This window comes from Protomyctophum bolini (genome assembly GCF_963924005.1).
Source record: "Protomyctophum bolini genome assembly, chromosome: 17".
NCBI classification, from domain to species: Eukaryota; Metazoa; Chordata; class Actinopteri; order Myctophiformes; family Myctophidae; genus Protomyctophum; species Protomyctophum bolini.
This window is the reverse complement of record NC_137878.1, coordinates 13077565-13105491: the sequence shown is the minus strand read 5'-3', so window position 1 is coordinate 13105491 and position 27927 is coordinate 13077565. Positions and strand designations below refer to the sequence as shown.

General features: G+C 41.6%; 1 protein-coding gene across 1 annotated transcript; it reads left to right on the top strand.

Moving 5' to 3' along the window:
* Positions 1-84: 84 nt before the first annotated feature.
* LOC308331606 (complement C3-like) lies at positions 85-27445 on the top strand (the record flags this gene model as incomplete). The annotated part of the gene is made up of 23 exons (XM_080787091.1): positions 85-174; positions 639-759; positions 1221-1291; positions 3464-3594; positions 3879-3990; positions 5276-5416; positions 6655-6849; positions 7550-7705; positions 9028-9157; positions 10622-10822; positions 11544-11658; positions 11730-11815; positions 12492-12631; positions 12733-12951; positions 18677-18830; positions 19290-19366; positions 20471-20647; positions 21594-21675; positions 23899-24033; positions 24701-24793; positions 25166-25249; positions 25684-25822; positions 27264-27445. 23 exons carry the CDS (start codon positions 85-87, stop codon positions 27403-27405), a joined length of 2991 nt encoding a protein of 996 aa, XP_080643217.1. The 3' UTR covers positions 27406-27445.
* Between the last annotated feature and the right edge of the window lie 482 nt (positions 27446-27927).

Below are 27927 nucleotides of genomic sequence, written 5' to 3'. Positions count from 1 at the left end.
TTTCGTGTAAGAACACCTGAGAACATTTTTGTAGAGTGTCAAGATTGCTCAGGTCAAGCACCCATCAATGTCAACGTAAGGGTGATGTCCTATCCTACCAGAACCAGAATGCTGGCACACACACAGGTGAAACTGGACAGTCAGAACAACTACCAGGCACTGGCAGCAGTTACGGTAAGTTAGACGTAGAATAGAATCCTCACCACAGACTTACTCCTGTAGATAGTGGGCTATAGAACAATACGTAGATGTAATGCTAGATGATTGTTCAAAATTGTACAAAAAAAATTGTGGGGATAGAAAACACATAGGGGAGCCCAAAAAACACCAAAGATTTTGAAAAAGTTGAATTTGATGTTACAGGTCCTTTAAAACAGCAACATCCTTCTAACATAATCCTACAACAATATATTATTGTATTACATGGTATTATTCATTTCCCTGACAGTGTTTCTCAAGAAGTATTTTGGTTTTGCTTGTCAATATTGACAGCTCTGACATGACCGTATAGCCTGTTACTATAAGCACTATACCAAACTTAACAATTAGGATTCTAAAGAAAGTTAATTGCATTCTCCCTTTACCGGTTGTAGATTACAGATCATACCTATATAAAGAATTATCCCAACGTGACACAGTACGTGTACGTTCAAGCCCATTTCCCGGAACGACTGCTGGAGAAGGTGGTCCTGGTCTCCTTCCAGTCGGGTTACATCTTCATCCAAACAGATAAGACCATCTACACCCCCAATAGTAGAGGTGAATTCAGTATACCACCACCACGGTGGGGTCGACATATGCCCTTACTGGGCTGCGTTCACACATTCAAGACACCTGTCTTGTGTTTGTCTTGTGTCTGTGTTTAATGGCCGCTCCAATGCATTTCCAATGGAAGCCCATATGGTTTGACCAAACATTTTTATTGATGGGGTGGAGGGGGGCAGAACACATCCATCAAAGCTGTGTTCAGACACAAGTCAGGTATCAGACACATGGCAAGTGTCTTGAATGCAGCCCGCTCACCTCCGCCCCACCCCCTCCTGGTGCTGCAGCCATCTTGGATCCTAAACACAAACAAATGGGAGAGGGGTGGAGTGATTATTAAACCCTCTTGAATCTATTTGTCCAATGTCCTTACTCACTGTACCGTAATGCGGTAGCCTATACATTTCAACACAGTGTCTCGTCACACAGTATACATTTCCATTTCTTTCTCTCAGTGTATTACAGGACCTTTGCTGTGACTCCTGGCATGGAGCCTATTGAGAAGGCAGTTACCATTGAACTACAGGTACATTGCATGATATCAATTATAGACAGACGGACGGACGGACCAACAGAACAGCGCACGGCCAGACAGACAGACGGACAATAGAACGGATGAACAATTGACGAATGGATGGATATTGTTTGAATGTGTAGTGTACACTATGACACTTACCCTAGCCGCTTAGATATAACTTTATGTAGACTTAGATAGCATTTTATACAGACTTATACAGACTTTATAGTATGTATAGTATAGTATGTATAGTTTCATTATATAGATATTCCACTGTTACGCTCTTAGCCTATACGCATGTTTCATGATAATTTCATTTATGTGATGTATTATGCTTTTTGTTTTTGCTTATTGTAAATCCCTCTGGATTAAGAGTGTCTGCTAAATGCCTAAATTGTAAATTGCAATACACTGTGCAGTATGACATTCTCCTGTAGTATAAGTAAAGACTCTCCACCAATGTGGAAAAAACAATTGTTCGGAATGGAATAACACATAATTAATTAAACAATTAACCACTTAAATCCAACATCTACAGTTTCTCACAAGTCCATTTTTTAATTCATATTGTTTATTTGTTGTTTCTCAGACCCCAGAGGGTATCATTTTTCAATTGAAACCCAAAGTTCCCCTGCGTTCAGGCATCATTTCGGAATACTATGACATTCCTGAAATTACCAGGTGTGTGTGTCTGTCTGTCTGTCTGGAAATGAAGCTAACATGTTAACATAGTATTTTAATTCTGTTGGTCAAATTAATTCGTTTTTTGTTGTGTGTGCGCATAGTGTCGGGGTGTGGAAGGTAGCGGCCTTCTTTCCCGACAGTGAACAGCATAGGTTCTATGCTGAATTTGAGGTCAAAGAATACGGTGAGCCAACCATTATTATAATATTAAACTATTACCTTTTATACAATGTAAAATGTCGACTATAATTTCTCATGGAAGGTATATTGTGTCTACACAGTATTGCCTAGTTTTGAGGTTAAACTGGAACCCATGAACACTTTCTTCAAAGTGGACAGCGAAACCTTTGAAGTCCAAATTACAGCTAAGTACGTTGATATACAGAATGCTTGATGTTGTGTAACTTAAGTAAAGGAATATAGTATAGGGTGTGTGCATGGAATGGCTTATGCTTTTCACTGGGTTTATTCTTGCATGAAAAAAAGTTCACTGTACCGTCCGCTACAGCTACGATAGTGTTTCTTCTTCTTTTTTTTCAGGTATCTGTATGGTAAATATGTGGATGGAAGTGCCTATGTTGTCTTTGGAGTCTTTGATCAGGATGAAAAGAAGACCTTGACTGGCTCTCTCCAGAGAATACTGGTGAGGTTTTTTGTTTGTTTGATCTGTCTGTATCTGCAGGCTTCTCTAGAGCCCGAATGAGTTTTGGGTCCGATGATTCCAATTTTGGAGAGTCCTATTCCAATGTCCTATTCCTATCAAATTGAAACCACTTCTTTAAATCTGACACATCGCCATTTGGGATGTGTCATTAGAGGCGAAAAAGGTTTCTAATGGTTCAAAATAACTGTTCTGCAAGTTCACGAACCGCCACATTGCGATGTGTGTATGTATCCCATGGGTGAGGTAGCCTTAATTGGTACGTGGCCCTCACACTATGGTGATAGGGTGAGAAGTTCAGTCACGCGTGAAGACTCGGAGTAGGGCCGCTGCTCCTTCGCCTGGAAAGGAGCCAGCTTAGGTGGTTCGGGCATCTGGTTAGGATGCCTCTCAGGCGTCTCCCTAATTTTCAGTACTTTTACTTCTACTCCACTACATCTCGGATACAAATATTGTACTTTTACTTTATTTTTATAACTTTAGTTACTAGTTATTTTGAAGATTTTGATTTTTTATTACAAAACAAACATTATATTATTTACCACTTCAGCCCTATATTATAGTAGTCATTAATTGGGCCATTTGAAAATAGCAGATCTACAAGCTCAGCGTCTTACACAGCCCTGGATAGTCCACCTGGCCTGGCGGGCCAGGTTCTGTAGTTATGCTTTATTTCTTAGATTGGGCAGTGTAGACTATAGAGAGACAGGGGAGACATGCAAGCAAGACTTGGAGTGTTATTCAAACTCAGATCCTATAGCTTGCAGCTCACAAGGAGGAGCCCATGGTCTATATTTGCAGCATATGGTCTGAGTCTTTGTGGTTTATGTTTTCAGCTCACAGACGGCAAAGGAACAGCCAGCCTGGAAAGGAAGCACATCAACCAGACGTTCTCTGACCTCTTTGGACTGGTGCAGAGGCAGAGCACCATCTATGCCACTGTCAGTGTGCTGACACAAAGTGGTAAGTAAGAAGCAGTGGCCTGCACAGATGGACACCATAGGGGGTGTTTTTTTGTGTGTGTACACTGTACAGTATGCGGACCATGGTGACATTGATCAATTCTTGATAAAAAAGCTTCTAATATATAATTTAGCCCTTTTTTTTCACTTGAGCACCTGCCCCTCTAAATATCTGTGCACGCCACTGGTAAGAAGGCTGACTGTAGCTGCATGTGTACAGTACGCTGATGTTTATATGTGAATGTGTATATTTGTGATATATATGACACCACTATTCACTCCCAGGTAGTGAACTGGTGGAGGCAGAGATGAGAGGGATCCACATTGTCACTTCTCCTTACACCATCAGTCTCAAGAAGACACCAAAGTACTACAAGCCAGGATGGCCCCTTGATGTTACGGTATGTCTTCCTGGGATAATGAATCCATCTTTTATAATCTTTATACACTTTGTGGACCAAGGATAACCTATAATTGATTAGCTGTCGGGAGGAAACCTCGTTAGTCCATTTTCGAGGTTTTCGAAGTATCAAAAAGCGCTTCTGAAAGAACCTCTGAACTCCATTGGATCCTCAAACTGTCAGTAGAAACACTTAACTCCAGACCACGCTGTGGGGGCACTGACTGCAGTTCAGCCTCAGAGCCGCGCGGAAGATAAACAAAAACAATGTGTGTTTGTGTGTTTGTGTGTGTGTAAGTGTCTGTGTGTGTGTGTGTGTGTGTGTGTGTGTGTGTGTGTGTGTGTGTGGTGAGACTGAGAGACTGTTTGTGTTTACTGACTGTCATGGCGGAGCCCATATTGCACATTTCAACTGGTTATATACTAATTTCTTCACCTTTGTCGGGCTACTCCAGTCCAGCACAAAGAAAGGTCAAAGTAAGTTGTGTCTTGTGTGCACTGTGCAGAGACAGAGTCCCATATGCAGATCATGATCCCTCCCCTGCTGCCTGCTGGCATGAATGGGACGACGGGATTCAACTTTTGCGTGCATGCATGTTTGTTTGTGTCGGTCCCACGTGTGTGATTGTGTGCGTGCGTGCGTGTGTGTGTCGCCATCACCGCGCACGCGTGTGTGTGTGTAACTGTGAGACTGAGTGAGCGAGAGAGAGAGGGACAGACAGACACTGAAAGAGGCTGTGCGCGCGTGTGTGTGTGTGTGAGAGACAGACAGATACTAAAAGACAAAAGAGGCTTTGTGTGCGTGCGCGCATGAGTGCGTGAGTGCGTGCGTGCGTGTGATAATCAAACTTGGAGCTTGGAGATCCATTGTCAGTGGAGTTAGGAGGTTACCTAATTCCACTTGAGCTGTATTCGGATAAAGTGGTGATAATATAATGACACGTATGCAAGTATCTGATAATATGCAAAGTCACAATACTAACTTCTGAAAAAATAAAAAAAAAGTTTTTCCATTTCCTGAACAATGTTGCAGTTAAGTGGTTTCTTCCCGACAGCAGAGATATATGAAACATGTCATCAATCTAAGCATGTAATGAACGTGACATGAATAAAACATGCTTTAATATAGCGTGATATGTTCAGTCATCTCCATTCTAATTATTCTATTTATCTTATTAAAAAAGACTCTTTGAAATTGTCGGTACACACTGCAAGATTAGATTTTAAGTACGTATAATCAATATCATACTGATTCTGTATACTGTGAATGGTCTCTTGTCTGTTAGGTTCAGGTTACAAACCCCGATAATACTCCAGCTCCTCTTGTAGCAGTGGAGGTGAATCCAGGAGGTGTGAGAGCCACAACAGATGCTGCCGGAGTTGCCAGGGTCCCCCTCAACATAGGAACCTCCAGCCTGCAAATCACTGTAAGTCACTGGAATTAGTCACTGGAATTAGGCAGGTGTTGTTTTGTCTTACTTTGCATGCAATTTACACGTGTGTGTGTGTGTGTGTGTGTGTGTGTGTGTGTGTGTGTGTGTGTGTGTGTGTGTGTGTGTGTGTGTGTGTGTCTGTGTGTGTGTGTGTGTGTGTGTGTGTGTGTGTGTGTGTGTGTGTGTGTGTGTGTGTGTGTGTGTGTGTGTGTGTGTGTGTGTGTGTGTGTGTGCGCGCGCGCGCACGCGTTTGTGAGTATCCCAGGCAATTACCATGGAAACAGGTGGCAGTCAAGCATCAGCTACCATAACAGTCAATCCATACATTACCAGTTCCACCTACAACGACCTCCACATAGGTAAAGACTTTACAGTAGAGTTGAATTTGGTCTATGTATTACATGGTTGTGGTGGTATTTGTAATGCATAAGGTTGCCTAACTTGTTGCAGGAGTGGTAAAAGAGGGAAATAACATCAAAGCCATCATTAGCTTTGGCAGGCTGGGAAGTTTGGGAGTTCCAAACCTTGACATCACATATCTGGTGAGTTATGTTTTACACATGAGTGTCTGTACATTAGGGTTGCATGATATTGTTGTAACATTTACCCTAAACATATACTTTTTATAATCACTATATGCATAGCATAATGCTACATTATGTTGTTATAAATGTTAACATAATTGTTAATAGTGTGTATGTGCATGCAAAGTGAGTGGCAAATTGAGTTTAATGTCATTTAACGTTATTTCATCAGACCTTTCTGTTTGGATGTATGGGCTGTCAAGGCCAGAAAGTAGTTTTTTGCCACTCAGTCCTGCATAACTTCCGGGTATAATGATAATGTCATGCGCATACCCTCTTATTATTTGTGTCATTCTATTGCAATGTTTTGCATCTTAACTCATTTATCTGTCACACATGCTCTTTTAAGTAAGACTAATGAGTCTAAAAGCCCTGTAAGCTATTAGAAACATAGCCTATAGAGAGTAGAGACTAAAGCCAGAGAGGCCAGACTGAGATGGTTTGGACATGTAGGGATAGCGAGTATATCGGTAGAAGATTCATGGATGCAGTGAAAGAGGACATGACGTTAGTTGGTGTGAAAGAAGAGGACAGGCTTAGATGTCGCTGTGGCGACCCGTGGAAGGGAACGGCCCAAAGGAAAAGAAGAAGATACTGCTTCTTTTGTAACGATTGCCACTTGATGTTCACATTCATGAATGTTTTCAGGTCCTGAGTGGAGGTCAGATCCTGCAGGCAGGTCGGGAAACGAGACATGCGGTGACACAGGTGATGCAGGTGCCACTGACTCTTACCAAGGAAATGCTGCCCTCGTTCCGCGTCATAGTCTATTACCACGTCAGTGCCACTGAAGTGGTGTCAGACTCTGTGCTGGTGGATGTCAAGTATACCTGCATGGGCTCGGTGAGACGCACGCATGCACGCACGCACTGGGGACTCCCACCCTCCACTCACAATAATCATTTGAACTGGGGACCCCCACTGGGGACCCCCCCCCCCCCCCCACACTCACAATAATCATTTAATTCAGAATGTGAATCACGGGCATTTAGAACGTGAATCAGTCGGCAGGGGCATTCAGAACGTGAATCAGTCGGCAGGGGCATTCAGAACGTGAATCAGTCGGCAGGGGCATTCAGAACGTGAATCAGGGGCATTCAGAACGTGAATCAGGGGCATTCAGAACGTGAATCAGGGGCATTCAGAACGTGAATCAGGGGCATTCAGAACGTGAATCAGGGGCATTCAGAACGTGAATCCGGGGCATTCAGAACGTGAATCAGGGGCATTCAGAATGTGAATCAGGGGCATTCAGAACGTGAATCAGGGGCATTCAGAACGTGAATCAGGGGCATTCAGAACGTGAATCAGGGGCATTCAGAACGTGAATCAGGGGCATTTAGAACGTGAATCAGGGGCATTCAGAACGTGAATCAGGGGCATTCAGAACGTGAATCCGGGGCATTCAGAACGTGAATCAGGGGCATTCAGAATGTGAATCAGGGGCATTCAGAACGTGAATCCGGGGCATTCAGAATGTGAATCAGTAGCACAGGATCGATAATGGTTTATATGGTATTATGTACTACTACTTTTTTTCCAGTTGAAGATAGAATCAGCCACAGGAGATACGATTTATCAACCGGGGAACAGACTGAAACTGAAGGTCACAGGAGACCCAGGAGCCATGGTGGGCCTGGTAGCTGTGGATAAAGGAGTCTACGTCCTCAACAACAAATACCGTCTCACCCAGAGAAAGGTACGCGCAGGTCGGTTCAGTGAACTGGAGGGTTGGGGCACTGTAGGGACGTCGAGAGTGTGTATGTGTGTGTGTGTGTGTGTGTGTGTGTGTGTGTGTGTGTGTGTGTGTGTGTGTGTGTGTGTGTGTGTGTGTGTGCGCGCGCGCGTGCATGTGTGCACGTGCGTGTGCATGTGTGTGTACTGCTGTTGGGAGGAAACCTCATAACTACATTTTTGAGGATTTAGATTGTTTTTGTCATAAATTAGTGCTATTGAACACCCTTTATGTCTGTGTGTTGTTTCGAAAATATTTAACCAATGGAAAGTAGTAAAAAGTGCTTTGGACAAAAGGCATTTTCATTTCCTGATTATTATAATTTGTTTGAGTGATTAAATTAGATTCAATGTATTGTCACTGTACAGAGTATTCAAATACTTAGACAATGAAATGAAGGGTGTACAAAGAGTGCACTGAGCCGCTGCACGTGAGTGCGCCGCCACTATAGTTTCTTCCTTGCAGAAAAAAAATAAAGATATGGGAGGATGCGTGGAGGGAGGCAGGGTTGGGGTGGGGGTGTTGACAGAGAGGGAGGGGGGGCATACATCACATCACATTACAATTGCATGTCATTGTATCGTGCAGGCACGAATGCACTTGGGTGGGGGGCGGGGCGGGTTGTAGGTCTGGGCAACAAAAGAACCGCTACACGCACGCCACCCTTCTGGATGGAGGGGCTGCGTGCGTGTAGGAAAAAGTCTAGCACAACCGGAACAGCGCAGGTGGGGGTTGGGGGGTGGATAGGGTGAAGGCGGCGTGTGGTGCGAAATGTGTGTGAAATGTCTCGTTAGTTATGTCCTGAGCGGCCCTCCCGGATCTGGGTCCCAGGGTCGCGTTGTCTCAAAGTCCAGATAGTGGTAGGTAAACACAGCTATAGCTGTGGAGACTGCGGCCTTGGTTCTCAGTCGAAAAGCACCCTCAGTTGGCTGTGTGGTGGGGGCGGCGGGGGGGGGGGGGGGGGGGGAGCGGGTGCGCGTGATTTATCTCCACTGTCTTTTTCATCTGTAAGGGAAGCCGGTTTAATGGCTGGTTAATCAGGATTTTTTTGCGAGGAGACGAACTTTACTCATCTTCTCCTCTCAGTTGCGTTCGCAGTAAGGTCAAACGGGTGATGTCCATTTTCCGGTCTTGGCATATACTGTATGTCCATATTGGAATAAAACTGTCTGTGTCTGTGTGTGTGTGTGTGTGTGTGTGTGTGTGTGTGTGTGTGTGTGTGTGTGTGTGTGTGTGTGTGTGTGTGTGTGTGTGTGTGTGTGTGTGTGTGTGTGTGTGTGAGAGAGGTGTGGGACATAGTGGAGATGCATGATGCCGGCTGTACGCCAGGTGGAGGACGCGACAGTATGGGGGTGTTCTACGATGCTGGGCTGATGTTTGTTACCAACACCGCCTTTGGAACAAATGTGAGAACAGGTAATGACACTTAAGTTCTATAATGGATTGCATTTTTATAGCGCTTTTCTATGCACTATACGTATATAGTATATATATATATATATATATATATATATATATATATATATATTTGGGGGGTGAACTAAAGGTATCCATGGTATGGAATGGTAGAGAACACAGGCAACTTGAGGTCCTCACAAGAAACTATTAATAAGTCAGTCTGATGGACCCACTTGAAAACAATGGGTGAGACTGAGACCCCAACTTTGCCTGGAGAGACATCTATAGACAGAACAATGACTCTATGATTCTGTGTAACAGTCAGGAGTTGTTGGTATATTTAGATCCAAAGTGCCCCACCAGCAGCGCCAGGAGGAGACGAGCCACAACGATAGCGGATGCAAGGATTACCCTCGGTAAGACTGACAACTCACTAATCAATATATTTACAACGATGCACTGTAAAAGTTGGACATGTTTGAAGGTCATTGCTGTTTGTCTTTTCCAGTGGTGGAAAAAGTACTCAATAATACTAATAATAATAGTACCAATACTGCAATTTAGAACCACTTCATTACAAGTAAAAGTACGCAATTGAAAATGTACTTGAGTAAAAGTACAAAAGTACTCATATTGCAGAATTCGCCATTTAACAAGTTGTGTAGCTGTCGTGCAACTGTGTGCAAAATCTATTGAAAATAGAAGATCTCTCAATGCGTCACGTTGCGACACGTTGTGAGCTTGTAGTTCGGCTATTTTCAAATGGCCGAAATGTATAGGGTTGAAGACAAGTGCAGGTTGTATGTTTTCTAATCAAAATTAAAATAGCCAAAGTAGCTACAGTAGTAACTAAAGTTTTCAAATAATTGTAGTGAAGTAAAAGTATAAATGTTGGCCCTGAGATGTAGTGGAGTATAGAAGTAATTAGTACAGATACCTCAAAATTGTACAGTACTTAAGTAAAAGTACTTAGTTACTTCCCACCACTGCTTACCTCCCACCTTATCCCTGTGTGTATATTCTGCCCTTCCTTCTCTCCCACATCCCCTGGGTCTTCCCCTGGGTCTTCCTTCTCTCCCACATCCCCTGGGTCTTCCTTCTCTCCCACATCCCCTGGGTCTTCCTTCTCTCCCACATCCCCTGGGTCTTCCCCTGGGTCTTCCTTCTCTCCCACATCCCCTGTGTCATCCCCTGGGTCTTCCTTCTCTCCCACATCCCCTGGGTCTTCCTTCTCTCCCACATCCCCTGGGTCTTCCTTCTCTCCCACATCCCCTGGGTCTTCCTTCTCTCCCACATCCCCTGGGTCTTCCTTCTCTCCCACATCCCCTCGGTCTTCCCCTGGGTCTTCCTTCTCTCCCACATCCCCTGGGTCTTCCCCTGGGTCTTCCTTCTCTCCCACATCCCCTGGGTCTTCCTTCTCTCCCACATCCCCTGGGTCTTCCTTCTCTCCCACATCCCCTGTGTCTTGTCCATACATTCCAGAGAGGCAGTACAAAAATGAGCTGCAGCGCAAGTGTTGCGTGGATGGCATGAGAGACACCCCGCTCTCTTACGACTGCCAGCGTCGCAGCGAGTACATCGTAGACCAAGACCAAGAGTGTATTGACGTCTTCCTACACTGCTGCAGAAATATCACCCGCCAGCGAGCTGACAAGAATGAATTCCACCTCACTAACGCTCGCAGTAAGGCAGTCACACCTTCGCAACAGACTGATGTACAGTATGCTTGTTGTATATACAGTATACAAAGGGTGTGATAAATCTTGCCCCAATGCATTTCCAATAATGGAAGTCACAGGGTTTGACACAACATTTGTTTTGTATGAGGGGGAGGGGGGCAGTCGAAACACAGCCGAAAGCCATACAACAGCTTGTAGTCCAAAATGTTGTATCAAACCATGTGACTTCCATTGGAAATGCATTGAGGCGGCAATGACACTTACTGTACATCTTGCTTACATCTAGCATGCATCAATGTTGTATACTAGATGGAAAGGTGTGAGTGAGGCCTAAGAGACAGGGGAGGTGCTGGGGCAGACGGAGTGTATAGCTCCACTATGAACTGATTGAATACATGGCAAGAATTGCTAAATGACAGATGTGGTGGCAGCCAAAAATATGGACTATTACAGTTGTACCGTTTCTTTCCCAGTGGTGGAAAAAGTACTCAATTGTTTTACTTAAGTAAAAGTACCAATACTGCAATTTAGAACTACTTCGTTACAAGTAAAAGTACGGAATTGAAAATGTACTTGAGTAGTAGTACAAAAGTATTGGCATCAAAATGTAAAAGTACTCATTGTGCAGAATGTGCCATTTCGCAAGTTAAAAATGTGTACAAAATCTATTGAAAATAGCAGATTACTATTATTAATTATTAATTGTATTAATTTGTTAATCTTAGGTGGGGATGATGGCTATGATTTAGCCTTCAATGACATTGTTTCACGTACCAAGTTCGATGAGAGCTGGCTATTTGACATGGTCCAAATCCCTGATTGTTCTCCAAGTGGCAAATGGTAAGGCGACACACACAAATATTCAAATGAAAATTAATAATTATGCTCAGAGAAATGTTTTTATGTTTCAGTGAACCTTACATAGGAAAAGGACAGAAAATGCCAGATTCAATCACTACCTGGCAGCTAACTGGTATAAGTCTGTCAAAAAGTCATGGTAAGAACTAAGAACCACTCTCTAATTATACACCTGGCCGGAGGTTCTGCATCGGTCTTTCTTATCTTGTCTTGATATCCTTAATATAATGTATAATGTATAATGTATAATAATAATAATAATTACTTGACTTAAACCCTTTTTGCTGCATGGGGAGTTAATTCATGAATTTTTTCCAGTTGGTTTAGTTTTGGTCGATCTTCTCTGCTACCTTACAATATGTTCTTTATTCGCCTCGACAGACCTTTTCCAGCGGCTTCTGGGTCTTTCCGTTCAGTTTTTTACCAGTTTATCTATACTGTGGTGTAATCTAGTTGTGCTGTCTGTATTTTGATCTTCCAGTTGGTTCAGGCAGGGGGTAGAAACGTTTTGAGAGGCTGATTTGGAATGTCTCTCTGGTGTTTTGGTCCTGGAAGATGCTAACATTGTAGTACAATGCAAAAGGATCAGATCACATGTTTGTGATCAGATCACAAATACAGCAAGAAAAGTCAGCACAAGGTACAATATTGTACCTTGTGCTGACTTTTCTTGCTGTAGTGAATTTCTTGCGTTTTAGACGCAATATTCCTATTTAATAATAATAATAAGAAGAAGAAATATTTTTTGCAATTCGATCACTTTCTTTTCTTGATAGATATCGCTTTTCGATTCTGTTCTTGTTGCTCTCATGAAGGTATCTGTGTGAGCGAAACATTTGAGGTGATTGCGCGAAAGAACTTCTTCATTGAACTCAGACTACCCTACTCGGCTGTCAAAGGAGAACAACTGGAAATCAAGGCAATCCTGCACAACCTCAATGATGATCCTATTGAAGTAAGTGTAGTCCATTCTGGTTTATAGGTTGGTCGGTCGGTCGGTCGGTCGGTAAGACAAAGCATCATCTGTGTCTTCCTCTCTCTGTTCCCTCTGACCAGGTGCGTTTGGAACTGCTTGAAACAGAGCATGTGTGCAGCATGGCATCTAGACGGAAGAAGTATCTTGTTCCAGAGGATGTTGTCATTGGCGGAAAGTCCACGCGGGCCGTGCCCTTTGTGATTATCCCCATGCAGCCAGGCTGGCACAACATTGAGGTCAAAGGCACGGTTAAACATTTATATGCCGGAGATGGCATCAAGAAGAAGTTGCTGGTGGTGGTAAGTGAGACAAATTCTGGACAGTCTCTTATATGACATCATAGAATGTTTCAGGCTGTAAACAATCACAGCGCTGCCATTAGCCAATATAATGGTTTGTAACCGACGTTGCCCAGGGAAACAATATAAGTGGACACGCAGGATTGAGGAAAGTGCAGGGGGGGGGGGGGGGGGGTGATTATGTTTTCGCCCTCGTGTGTCTGTCATTCTGGGGCTAATTACTTTTGTTATTATGGAAGTGAATGACGGTCAGTCATTCACTTCCATATTTGTTGACAAAATTGCCAATTCGGTACAGGGCCGGGGTGTGAACGCACGATCAGGGCCCCCGAGCCAAATTGTCAGTATATTTAGTCTTAGTTTTAGTCGTCATAGCTTAGTTTTCATTTAGTTTCCATTTAGTTTTCATCAGTGGAAAAAGGTAGTCGACGAACATTTTTCGTCTTGGTTTTAGTCGACAAAATCAACACTGATTGCCATCATAGACTGGCCACCCGGCCTGGCGGAGACATGTGCTCCACTAAACGGCCCTTTCTAGTTTATTGTACACTTATGTATAATATTACGAAACATAATGGTAATAATTCCTGATAAACACATTTTTCTCAGTTAATCTTAAGTATGTTTTCTTTGACATGTTTGCTAGCATGCAGGGGAACTGAAAAAGATACCATTGACGATATCCCTGGAACCTTCAAAACACAGTGAGTTGAGTTGATACGTACTTCATTGTCTTGCAATTGGAAAGGAGATTTAAAACTTCACTATCAAGTGATATCAACATAATAATTAGGGGCTTGGTTCATCAGGCTTTATTACAGTTTGATGTATTCATATCTCATTGATTGCAATATTGTCTGGGCAATCTAATTTACACAAATTATTAATTATTCAATTTTTTTTAAGAATAGCTACCTTTTCTAACTATTTGTCTCCATCTTCTCCTTTGTTTAAAAAAAATCTAAATGTATGTCTATCTATGACATTAACATAGTAGTCTTGTCTATATCTTTCATCTAAATGCACTTACCTTCCCAATATGCTTCCTACACCTTTCAAAGAATATTTTAAGACCAACTCTCATGATTGTAATACTAGACAATCTGACAATATTCATCCTCAGAGGTTCTTTACTTTGGAATGCACACATACTTATTGCCAACTCCTCATCTTCACTCTGTAACTTGACCTGAGGCCGATTCCACAAATGCCTTCTAAATCTTGACAGTTTTCTGAAAAACCCAGTCGTTTTCAAAAAAATTATTGTAAAGGACTCCCAATAATATATGAAATTGTCCGCCAACCCCCATCTGAAAATATGTTGTTCCAGGGACCCCCCGCAGAAGCAAAGATTTTAGTTTAAAAAATTTCGCTCTGAAAGAATATATTCAAACATTTGGGCCACATTTTCACGATTTTTCAAAAATAGCAGACCTACAAGCTCATAGCGCGGCACTCGGTGCTGCGCTATGATGTATTGTGCGAATAAATAAAACTAAAGTTGGACTAAAGTGTGTACTACAATTTATCTTTCAGATGGTATACAGCAGGTGACTGTCAACAACATATTATGGAGAAAACTGCAGGTTCCAGGCACTCCTACCCAAACACAGATCTCAATAACAGGTGACACGTTCTATTTATTAGGTGTGTGTGTGTGTGTGTGTGTGTGTGTGTGTGTGTGTGTGTGTGTGTGTGTGTGTGTGTGTGTGTGTGTGTGTGTGTGTAATTGGGGCCTGTAGAAATACCAATACTGCAATTTAAAACTACCACATTTACAAGTAAAAGTACGGAATTGAAAATGTACTTGAGTAAAAGTACAAAAGTATCGGCATCAAAATGTACACCACTGAGAAATACAAGTGTCGTTACCCATGCAATGAAAACGCTGCATCTGTTTTCTGCGCAGGAGGAAGTCAGATGAGTTCACTGGTGGAGAATGCCCTCAGTGGAAAGTCTATGGAACATCTCATACGGAGGCCCGGTGGCTGTGCTGAGCAGAACATAGGCGCCATGGCTTTTCCTGTGATTGCTGTCACATATTTGGATACAATTCTAAAGTGGGAAGATGTGGGTCTTAGCAAACGCGATTTAGCCCTTAATTACATCAGGATTGGTAAGAATATGCAGACATCTTATACAATTACCGTAAAAGATCTACATTTGATCTACCCAAAATCTAATTACACCTACCCGGTATGTTAGGTATCTTAGTTTTTTTTCTTCAAAAACATTAGTTTTAGTTTGTCTTTGTTTTTGTTATTCATAATGTAGGCTAAATCTAAACCCGGCTTAGATTTCTCACAATCAATGGCCAGAAGTTTAGTCTTTATGAAATCTATGTCTATATACTCTGCTTTGTGTAACTTGAGTTATGTTTAAAAAGGGTAGGCGTAATAAGCCTCGGCTTCTGCCTTCACCCTTTCGGTACCACTAGTTATTAGTGGATTTTAATGTATGTACTACTTTTTCCCTTTATGGACTTCTTGGTGAAGTGGTGGTGGTAAAAAAGGAAAACAAACTGGAAAGGTGCGCTCCTCAGAACACAGATCCCAGCCAAGCCGAGTTGCCTACCAACTTGTTGCAATTTGTTATAGCACCATCACGTGGTTAATTAGAAACATTTGGGGTCCCGGTTCTTCCATGGCATACTGGGAGTGTGTGTGCAAAGTGTCACTCCATTTTCATGACACTCAGACACTGAATTCATAATTTGTGGCATTTTGTGCAAGACGAGTCACTCCCACAAACGTTTAACATTATATTTCCAACACATTCTCACTCCCTACTTGTCATTTGAAGATCTGTCAGTACCCCTATGCTTCAAACTATGAAGCCTTTGCTTCCTCCAGCCGCTTAATTTTTTGACGCTTCAGAGTCTGACGCGTCCTAAACGCACGTGGCTAGATCTGGTCCATTATAGCAATGGTGAATGTATTTCAGGCCAGGGCATTCCACATTATGGTGGCAGAGTAGTAGAATTTTTTGCCAATTAATGTTTGTGCTACATTTGGGGAGTACCAGATCGGAGGCACTCACAGGGCAGTATAGTCCTCTGAGTATCTTAAATAGTATCTTAACCCCCTGCATATGTTCTCCCCTGAGCCATCGCAAACTAGGAAAGTGTGTTGGTATTAGGTGGGTTTTATGCTAGTAGTAGTAGTAGTATAAGTTTGTTCTTGGAGGTCTGAAGCAATGCCTGCAAAATAGCTGCTCAAAGACGGACGGACGGACGGACGGACAGATAGACTCAAAGGACCGAAATCATAATGCCTCGCCTTGGGCCACTCTAAAAAGAAAATCTGTTTGTTTGTTCAGGCTATACAACTGAGCTGACATATCGCCAACATTCTAAAGGGTGCTTTTCATTCTTCAAAACTGGTGAATGCGGCTCAAACTCGCTCTGTTGTCGTCTTAGGTGAGCTTCCCCCACCAATAATGAATGAATGCACATACTGTATATACATGATACAACTATTATAAACTCTCCTCTCCTCTTTCCAGATTGACAGCCTATGTAGTCAAGGTCTTTGCCATGGCAAGTAAACTGGTGACTGTGGATAATAATGTGCTTTGTGGTGCCGTCAGCTGGCTCATTGCGCAGCAGAAAGGTGCTGGTAATTTTGAAGATTCTGTAAGTACAGTATTTTGATGCTAATAAAACAGGAACAAAAATACTTCCTTGTCATGATAAAAAGGGTGGCTCAGGGGTAGAGTGGCTGGGTAGAGTGGCTGCAAGGTTGCCAGTTCGAACCCGGGCTCCCCCAGAGTTGGTATCGAAGTGTCCTTGAGCAAGACACTGAACCCCTAATTGCTCCCGATGTGCTGGTGTAAAGCACACATTGATCTATGTAAAGTGCCTTGGATAAAGGCGCTATATAAATGCACCATTTACCATTTACCATGTACTTCATGTCACATTTTAGTCACCTGGAACGTTTTAGTGTTAGTCTAGTTTTAGTCGACTAAATATCATAAGATTTTAGTAGACTAAATCTACAGTTGATTTAGTCGACTAAAATGTATTTTGGCAGGCCTTGATGCCGTTGTAATTTTCACTTGCTGAAAATAGCCAATCTATAAGCACACAGCACGACACGTTGTGACCTTGCTATTTTCAGCATGCAACCAAGTGTAAAATGACTTATACTGGATTTCTTGTCCACTAGTCCCTTCTTAACATTTTAATCTAGGTTTTTTTTGACGAAATTGTCAGTATATTTAGTCTTAGATTTAGTCATCATAGCTTAGCTTTCATTTAGTTTCAGTTTAGTTTTCGCCAGTGAAAAAAGGTAGTCGACAAACATTCGGCATAGTTTTAGTCTACAAACTGAGTCAACACTGATAAACAGATTTCAGGTTTCTGTCCGACAATGATGATATGTACAGTAAAAATGTATTTGCATGTCTATGCACACATTCAGAGGAGTTCTTTTGGCTTGAACACTGAGACATCTGTGACTGCCTTCACGCTCATCTCCCTGAAAGAAGCCCAGAAAGTTTGTCCCTATGTTGTGAGTAATAACCATCATCACAGACAAACAAGCTATTTCTGTGTCTCCCTTTCTCATGTCCCCACCCTGCAACCTAATAGAAACATTGAATGGAGCTTTTAAGATGGAGTACCATGGTTATATTTCTCCCTAATATTATTAAAAGGAGGAACAAAGTGTAAATTAAGTGTTAAAATAATGTGGGTGCTCGAGTGGTGCAGTGGTGAAGTGCCTGCTCACTACCACCGGGAAAACGCCACCACTCCTCAAAATGGACAAATCTACAAGTTAATAAAGTAAATAGACGACTTTCACGTGTAATGATGCCAATGCCTTTTGTCTCACGACCAAAGGCTAATGCAACTTGGAATTGATATTTTATATATAAGCCCTTTCTACTGAACAATTATGGATGGAACCTGCCAATATCCGCTTTCTTTATCAAAGCTTTGATTACTGAGGTTGAGGGGAATCTGTCCTTTGGACAAACCCTCCACTGTCCTACAGTACATCATAATTCGAAATGGACATAGTTATATTTCATACTGTATCCTCATTAGAGTTCTCAACGGGCCTGAGAATTAAGGCCGGCCGTAATTGGGCCCTAACTCGTCCTTGAATTGACTTTTTAAAAAGCAACGCAGGTTTTGGTCCCACATTGGCCCATATTGACATAGGCTACTGTAAATAGTTGTGTGATGTTTTGTTACAATACAGCTCTGTTGCACTTAACCCTGTAAGACCCAGAGATATTTCTACTTGCAAAAAAGAGATTTCAACCTTACTACTACTTTTTACTATAGGAAATGATGTAAAGAATTAATAATAATAATAATAAATTAATAATTTACATTTGGGGTATATCTTTCACAATAATAAATAAAACATGTTCTAGACATTCTAATGATTTGTTTAAAAAAAACATATATTACAGTTATTTACACAGTCCAGAGATTTTTAATTTGTGTGAATTTCAGCCTCTGTTGAGGGTATTTATATGCAAATATCATGACCAATGGAATTGCAATGGCATTGCAATGAACATCAATGATGACATTTAGGTGAAAAAAGAACATAAAATAAATGTAATGAATTAATGAAAAAAAAATGTGTTTGCAACGCTGCGTGTTACAGGGTTAATGTAGCAGAGCCACAAACAATTTTCTGACTCATCAGTTACGGAGTGATCCAGAATTCCTTGACATTCACTCTCTTTTCTATTATGTGTCCAGAGTATGCAAAGTAATATAGACAGAGCAGTGGCTTACCTAGAGGGACGACTGCTGGGGCTCACTAACACCTATGCTGTTGCCATCACGTCGTACGCCCTAGCCCTAGCCGATAGAAACAAGTTCAACAAGGCCTTTCTCCTCGGGTTTGCATCAGGTGACTTTCACTAACCATCTTCATCATCATCATCATAACCTTTATTTAAATTCGGAGTACAATTAAGGGGCAGGCCCTCATTTTCAATGTAGCCGAATACAGAACACAAAATCAGCCAAATACAGATAACAAAATTAAATGTACGGGTATGCAACAGAAGACGGTAAATACTGAAAACTAGAAATTATAAAAGATAGAGATTTAATTAAAACAGTTACAATGTTGAACTAAAGTGCTGGAAATCTTGATAACCATACTCACACTCATATTGTACTGAACAGAATTAAGACATCATAGGAGTGTGCATGATCGCTCCCTTTGGCTTATAAGACGATATTATGTATCTCGATGCATGGGTTACAATATCATTCAGGGACATTACATTTGAATACAGAGTTAACAACAGTCCCTTAGTAGTGATCTAGGTTGCTTATTTGTGTGATTCTTTGTATCCGACAGGTGGTAACCGCTGGAATATTGAAAGTTACACCTGCGAAGCTACAGGCTATGCTCTTCTAGCACTGGTCACGGGACAGGTGAGCCTGGTTGTCTGACTGCATGCCTCATTGTGCTGTGCAAGAGCTATCGTATTTGGTATTTTATGTTTTTGATAAAGTAATTGGAAAAGTGAAAAATCCAATCTACATTTAATCACTTTGTTCTTTCCCTTTTAAATTTAAATGCTATGTTATGAATAAAGGCTTTTAAGGAGGCAGAACCTGTCGTCAAATGGTTGAACCAACAGAGGACATATTACGGATCATATGGCAGCAGCCAGGTAACACATGCATTTTTGGCCCAGACTTTTATTTTACCAGGAACAAAATCGTATATTTAAAAATCACAATGAAACTGTAGCAAAAAATAAAAATGATTCTATAACAAATAGTACAAGATATTATGTCAATAGCTCTTTTAATCTGGATTTTAAAGCGTCTAGCGGGATCAGTTGATCTAATTTCAAGGTACTTTGCAGATCATTCCCTGCTGAGGTGGGTGGCTGAAAACTCAAACGCCATTTTTTTCAAGTTCCGTAGGGGCTTGTGGGACGGAAAGCATGAGGAAGTAGAACGCAAACGCTAGAGATGTAGAGATACTGTATTGATATCGGAAAAGTATCATATCGGGTCATATCGGTGTCGGCGAATATGCCAGTCTAACCACCGATCCGACACAGGGGTAAGGGTTTGACACAAATAAAATGTTGGGGCATGTGGAGTTTGCTTTTGAGTTGCCCAAACTGCAAGTGCACATTTGAGTGAGGAGTCTTCTATAAACACAACACGAGATACAGTATATAGCTAGGTAGCTATAAACACAACATGAGATCACAACACTGTTATCGGTATTCGGTATCGATATCGGCTAATACAATAATTGTGGTATCGGGATCGGATCGGAAAACAGGACCTACCCAGAAAGGCCCTTTTGCCAACCCCACCTTTAGGGTATGGGCGGAGGAGAGAACACTCCCCCAGTGTCCCCAGCGGGAATTGAACCCAGGACCTTCTAGCTGTGAGGCGACAGCGCTACCGACTGTGTCACCACTCACCATGCACCTTTTCTTCTTAACTATCTTGTAGCACCATTCAATAAATCATCTAATTATTTTACTTTCTCTGGGTCTGACCTTCTTTTAGGCCACCATGGTAGCGTACCAGGCATTAGCTGAGTATTGGACCAAGGCCGATGTGAATGTGAATGAACTTGATGTTAAACTGGATGTGGAAATCTCCCAGATCTCAGTGGCTGGCAGGAAACTTTTATACACTATCAACTTCAACAAAGACAATATCTATACCACAAGAACGCTAAAAGTGAGTTAACACAGACACACGCACACGCACACACACACGCACACGCACACGCACACACACACACACACACACACACACACACACAGTAATGTAATGAAATTTGTTGTTGTGTGTGTGTGTGTGTGTGTGTGTGTGTGTGTGTGTGTGTGTGTGTGTGTGTGTGTGTGTGTGTGTGTGTGTGTGTGTGTGTGTGTGCGCGTGCTTGTGTGCGACGTGTGGACACGTGTGTGTGTGCGTGACACACCCTGACACACACAGGAGAAGAATGCACAGCACCTGAATGTGACCGCCAGCGGAACTGGAGAAGCAACTCTCACTGTAAGCACCATTCTTGCTTTTTCCTGTGAATGTCGACGTGCTGTGTTGTGTATATACTGTATCTATATTAGGTGTTCTGGATCAGACAAGGTTCACTTCTGCCACAAATGCGAAAGTTGCACCGTCTGCAGTTCTCTGCCTACCCAGGCAGGGCATGAGGACCCTGCCTGGGCAGGCGACCTTGCCTGGCAGAGAACTGCACTCTGATGAGCACACTTTTCTAGTTTAGTTTGTGCCGTGACTGAACGAGGTGACCTCCAGACAGGCCGCGATAATCTCCTCATGCACAAATTCAGAGGGCATATAGTCATGAAAAATACCATTTCAGTTTGTCTTTAAATATCTCAGTGGAGCTGTCCAGTCAGACCTTGGTCCTTGGTGGCCATTACTATATACTGTGTCTACACTCTACAGAACTACAGTATCACCTCTGCAGTGATATCAGAAACTCTGTGTGTGCCCACACTCATTGGTGCAGCGTGTGCGTGCGTGCGTGCGTGCGTGCGTGCGTGCGTGCGTGCGTGCGTGCGTGCGTGCGTGCCTGCCTACATAAATGTTCAAGTAGAAAGGATACAACTGGAGCACAGTGTTTGTTAGTGTTCATTGTTAAGCTTGACTCTGTTCACAGGTTGTGTCACATTATTATGCTCTACCAACGGAACAGAAGAGTGACTGTAAGAATTTTATCCTCTCAGTGAAGCTCATCCCAGGTGAATTCTGTCTGTCTTTCCAGCCATTCTGTATGACTGTTTGATTGCATTGTTATCTTTTTCTGACTGATAAACACAAGTTGTTGTTATTTCTCCATGATTCAACGTTTTTTCAGTTTAAGCACTAAACACGAGTTTCTGTCCATCAGAGAAAGTTGGTGGTGGTGCGAATGAACTGGATGTATACATGCTGAAAATTGAGGTTATGTAAGTAAATCGGAAGGCATTTCTGTCTTGACATTCTACACATTTTGTTTTCCTTCATGCCTCGATCTCCAGGGTTTGACATTAAAGTTATCAATCACTTCAGCCATTCGATGACGTTTTCCATTTCACCCTATAAGTGCTTCCTCAAATCTATACACTCATTATGCCTGGTACATCTCTAATGCTAGAGGTGTGACAATAAGCGTGCATATTTCATGTTTTATTTTTATTATTGTGCTAAGCTCAGGGGAGTGCAAATGTATCCTCATAAACCGCCCCTCCCCCTTGCCATATTCTTTACTCTTTCCTCACTCTTTCCTGTTCATTCTTCACCTGTAGCCTACCTTCAAATGCTATGTCTATACAACAATATCTTTATTTATTATCACAATTTGTTTCTCTTAATTTCTTTCTAAAAATTCTTTGTAAAGGGCTGTATACATTTCTATGAAACTGTCAAGTGTGGGTTAAAAGTTCTTAAACTTTGGCTGTATAAATTGTAAAAAAACCCAAAACAAAAACCTGGAGGCAATAGTGTCCCTTTCATCAGCCTTTCCATTGTTCTTTCACCTATTCTATCCATTGTCCCCACAGGTATAACAGCACGGATAAAGATGCAACTATGACAATTTTAGATATCCGCCTGCCAACTGGTTATGTTGCGGACACGAAAGATCTTGACAATGTAAGAGCCTATACACAATTAGTGGAGCATGGTTCCAAGAGAGAGCCAACTAACCCCAATGTGTGTAACAGCGTACTACAGGTTTATACTTCTAGTAGAAACCATTGTTGACTGAAGCTATGACGAAAGATGTTTGTCGACTACCTTTTTTCAGAGACAAAAACTAAATGAAAACGAAGCTGTGATGACTAAATCTAAGACTAAAATATATTGCCAATTTAGTCAACAAATAATAGACTAAAATGTTAGGGAGGGACTAGTGGAGAAGAGATCTAGTAGAACTAAAAGACGAGTCATTTTGGTTGGGCTTGGGTGTTGCACTTAGTTTGTAGATCGGCTATTTTCGTGTAAAATCAGGCATTACGACGCCTTCAAGGTCTACCAAACATACATTTTTGTCGACAAAATCAACTGTATATTTAGTCGACTAAAACTATAGACTAAAGCTAAAGCTTTTCAGATGACTTAAACTAAATGACATTTTATTCAAAAGACTATGATGACTAAACCAAATAAAACATTGCAGTCAAGATCAACACAGGTAGAAACCTGTAACCTGTAGAGTTGACATGTGTGACAGCATGAGTTTGTACTATTAGTATAATGAACCTGTTGTACAATGGGCCACACAAAGGTATATGCATGTACGCACATAATGTTGTAACATTACCATAGAATGCAATTGAGACCTTTAGAAATTATGTAGATTACCGGTATAGATATATAGATTGTCTTTAATGTGTGTGTGTGTGTGTGTGTGTGTGTGTGTGTGTGTGTGTGTGTAGTTGTCCACTGGGGTAGCACGCCCCATTTCATTGTATGAAATTAACAAAGTTCTGTCTGAACATGGATCCATCATCATCTATCTCGAGAAGGTACGCACGCACGCACGCACGCACGCACGCACGCACGCACGCACGCACGCACGCACGCACGCACGCACGCACGCACGCACACACACACACACACACACACACACACACACACACACACACAAACAGGCTGGCGGCTGTCTCTGTATGTCACCACTTTAGTTTTTGGTCTTTATCAGGTTTCTCATGAACGGCCAGAAGAGATCGCTTTTAGAATAGAACAGAAATTTAAAGTCGCCATCTTGCAACCTGCGGCTGTGTCTGTTTATGAGTACTATAATGGTAAGCATGCAAGCTCTCTCTCTCTCTCTCTCTCTCTCTCTCCCTCTCCCCAAGACCATTTCATATTTGAGTTGAAGGAATATATTTTTTTAGCAGTTTTTTTCAAGTTTTTCAAGTTTCATTTTCAGCCACTATATATTGTGGCTGAAAATGTTATATTTTGTTATATCAGACCAGAATGGCACATTATATTGATAGCTCTCCCTCTGTGTCTCCTCGCAGAGAAACCATGTGTAAAATTCTACCGCCCAGAGAGGACAGATGGACAGTTAGTACAGCTGTGTCATGGGGATGTATGTGTATGTGCTGAAGGTAAGTGTGACCGCAAGTGTGACCGGGGTGCATACTTAGTTTAGACTATAGTCATTGGTTAGACATGGGTTAAGGTTAGGTTTAGGTGTGCTGCCCCGTGGGAGGTTAGGTTTAGGGTGAGGGTTTGAGATATGTTGTAGTTGTAGTAGCCTACTAATGACTGGTCCAACCAAAAACTGTCTAAACTAAGTACTGCACCCGTGTGACCGCGTTAGATTGTCATAGAGGCAGTGTTGTTTTTGGCAGCAGATTTTGTTTTAGTCATAGTCTTTTGAATAGTTTTCATTTAGTTTTAGTCACATTTTAGTCACCTGGAATGTTTTAGTGTTAAGTCTAGTTTTAGTCGAGTAAATATCATTAGATTTTAGTCGACTAAATCTACAATTGATTTAGTCGACTAAAATGCATTTTGGCGGGCCTGTCGTAATGGCTGAAAAATGAACGAAATTGTCAGCATATTTAGTCTTAGTTTTAGTCATCATAGCTTAGTTTTCATTTAGTTTCCATTTAGTTTTCCTCCGTGGAAAAAGGTAGTCGACGAACATTTTTCGTCTTAGTTTTAGTCGACGAAATCATCACTATGGGGTGATCAGCCTATCATCCACTCATCCACACATGACCTGCATTAACGTGCATTTACTCTTTTATGCAAACTGTGCATTTCCAGAGAACTGCAGTATGCAGAAGAAGGACAAAATTAGCAATGATGAGCGGACGACAATGGCCTGCAAGATTGAAGAGAACAACAGAGTAGATTATGGTAAGCGTGCATTCCTGTATTAGTAACTAACTGTGTACGTGTATGCACACCCTGTGTGTGTTTTAGTGTTGAGTAAACAGTATATGAAGATAGCATTTTATACAGACTTATAGCATGTTATGTAGACAGCACTAGAATTGCATTGTATGTAGTCATAGCACTTTATGTATAGTATACTGTATGTATAGTTATAGTTTCATTATATAGAGATTCCACTGTTACGTTCTTAGCTTATGCATGTTTCATGAATAGGCCTACTACTTGGATGTATTGCCATGCTTTTTTGTTCTTGCCTAATGTAGGTCGCTCCGGATTAAGAGCGTCTGCTAAATGCCTAAATTGTAAATTGTATGAAATCCGTCTCTCTTGTAGTGTACAAAGTGAGAGTGGAAGATGTAAATGCAACGGCATCAGTGCACATTTACCAGATGCGCATAGTGGACGTTCTCAAGGAAGGTAGATTCATTCCTCTCTTTTAAATCTTCATCATTGAACCGTGTCTTTCTTGTCACAAACTCACCGTATGTCATTGTCTCTATCTAATATATCTTTGCTGTCGCTGTCGGGCGGATCGAAACAAGCCAACTCCAAAATGTTCATTTTTCAGGAAATGAAATGAACCTCATTTCGGTGTTCATTGTTGTCTTAAATGCACTATTGTACATACACAGATATGTATTCTTTGTCCAAATGCTGAAAATAATAACAGAACATCGATGCACATGTTCAAAGAAGAAACATGATATGATGTGTTTTGTTTCATTGTAGTGTATTGTTTTAACTTGATGTGGTGATACGTTTCTTTTCATTTGGATTTGACATGACAGAAAGAGTGAGGGTGAGGCTGATGGAAGCACCTTCACAGCATTTATTTTCTGTTTATGTTACAGGAACTGACAAGGTATTTCGGCAGCAGGAGCGTGAATTTCAAAGTTTTCCCCATTGCACGTCTTTGGGACTGGACAAAGATAAGACCTTCCTCATCATGGGCATGGCAGAAGACATGCACTTCGATGCTGACAAGAAAGAGTGAGTTTGCTCTATTGTATGTGCTGTCACAAATGATATGTAATTATTTATTTGCACAATTACACTGATGTGTATTTGATTGCCCTGGACTATCGGAAACATGAACAAGCTAGCCAAAGTAAAGCTTGAGAAATGCTAATACTCCACCAACACCTGGGCTGAAAGCTCCCCCAATCCCCAAACCAAATCAAGGACACTGGCACTTACAGCAGTTTTCCTTTTACTTGTTTACTGCCTGTGAAATTATCAATTATCAATAAATCAATACATCAATACATCAATACATCAATACATCAATACATCAATACATCAATACATCAATAAATCAATAGATGTTGATAACCTGTTGATGACAAATAATTTTGCTGACCAAAATAATAATGGTGAATATTCTCCACCAACCTTGTTAAATAATTTACTAGTCAATAGAATCAGAAAACAGCCGTAAGGGTGCGATCACAACAAACTTTAATAGCAAATTGCAACAAACATTCCCAACATTGAAAAGCATTTGTCAGGAACACCTCAGTATTTGGACCCGTATGCAGAAATCCAGGCAACAACGACTTGCACTCAAGCACTTTTATTTGCAACTTAGAAACCCTCCCAGGGCATACATAACACACAGTCCCACTCTTGGGAAACAATAGTTATAATAGAGCAACCTAACCAATAACACAGAGTCCCTAATATACCTCCATGCTCATTAACAAAAGTCTCTTCAGCTTAGAAGCGCAGGTGGACACAGTCTGACAGCATTATTGGCCAAATCCGACCTCATAGGCAGAATCGAAGGTTGGCGTGACTGATTGCACCCTAAGTGGGTTAAATTCATTTTTGGGCAATTAATTAAGTTCCAAAGAAAAGGGAGGAGGGTCAGAGAGAAGGAAGAGCAAGGACAAAAACAACAAAAATCTCCATGACATCTATAAACTGTATAACACACAATGAAAGTAAAGTCATCAGTGTTAACCCATTTTGGGCAGGAACCCCTTTTGGTGTTTTAAGGTTGCCGCGCTACGAGCTTGTAGATCTGCTATTTTTCTTTAATCGTGAAAATGTAGTGCAAATCTTTCAATATATATTCTTTCAGAGCGTTTTAAACTAAAATCTTTGCTTCTGGGGGGTCCCTGGAACAACATATTTGCAGATGGCGGTCAGCGGCCAATTACATATAATTTTGGGGGTCCTTGACATGAAAATGTTTGAGAACGACTGACATAGAAACATAGTTTTTCAGAAAACTGTCAGGATTTTATTAGAAGGCATTTGTAGAATCGTTCCCAGGTCTAAATGGGTTCCAGACACGGAGTAAAAATAACACTTTACTTTGTACTGTAGACATGATCTTACACTGCCTTCTCACAGCATTTCACAGTTATAACTTGGATGTTATAACTTGGATGTATGTTTTTCATATCTTTTGTCCTTGGCCTTATAGGTATGAATACCTGCTCGGTGAGAGGACATGGATAGAGTATTGGCCCACTCTACTTGAATGCCAGAGCGAAGAATACAGACTTGTCTGTTTGGCCTTTGAAAAACTGGAAGAAGAGTTAAACATATTTGGATGTCGTAATTAGTGTGATTGAACGTTGTCTTGTATGACCCCAGTCTTCTTTCAGCAAAAACACCCCTGTCATTATTGTCCTCCTGCCATGATCTGCAGGATCATACAACAAATACAGTATTATTTTTAAATGTGTTTTGGAAATTGGAAATAGATTCAAAGAAGCCCTACTCAGCCCTACTCAGTAGAACTCAGAGCAACACACAACTCTGGGTTTTGTTAGTAATTCTAGAGCACACTGGCGTTAAAAGCAAGTTCCCAGTCCTGCCATAACCTCGCCTCACCAGGCTTTCCACCTCAGAGGAAAGCCTGGTCTCTGTTCCAAAAGTGCCTTGTTCTTGGGTTGGTGGCTATATATACTGTACTTTCTTACCGGCTGTCACTAATAAAATGTTAACCAAATACCTGTCCTCACTTTGTACATTTTCTGCCGATAAATTATGGACGCACAAATACAGTACCTTACAGTCCATTGGAACATCATATCCCAGTGTCTTTTGAATTTCCTTGTGTATCATTAAAAATGATCGGGCGC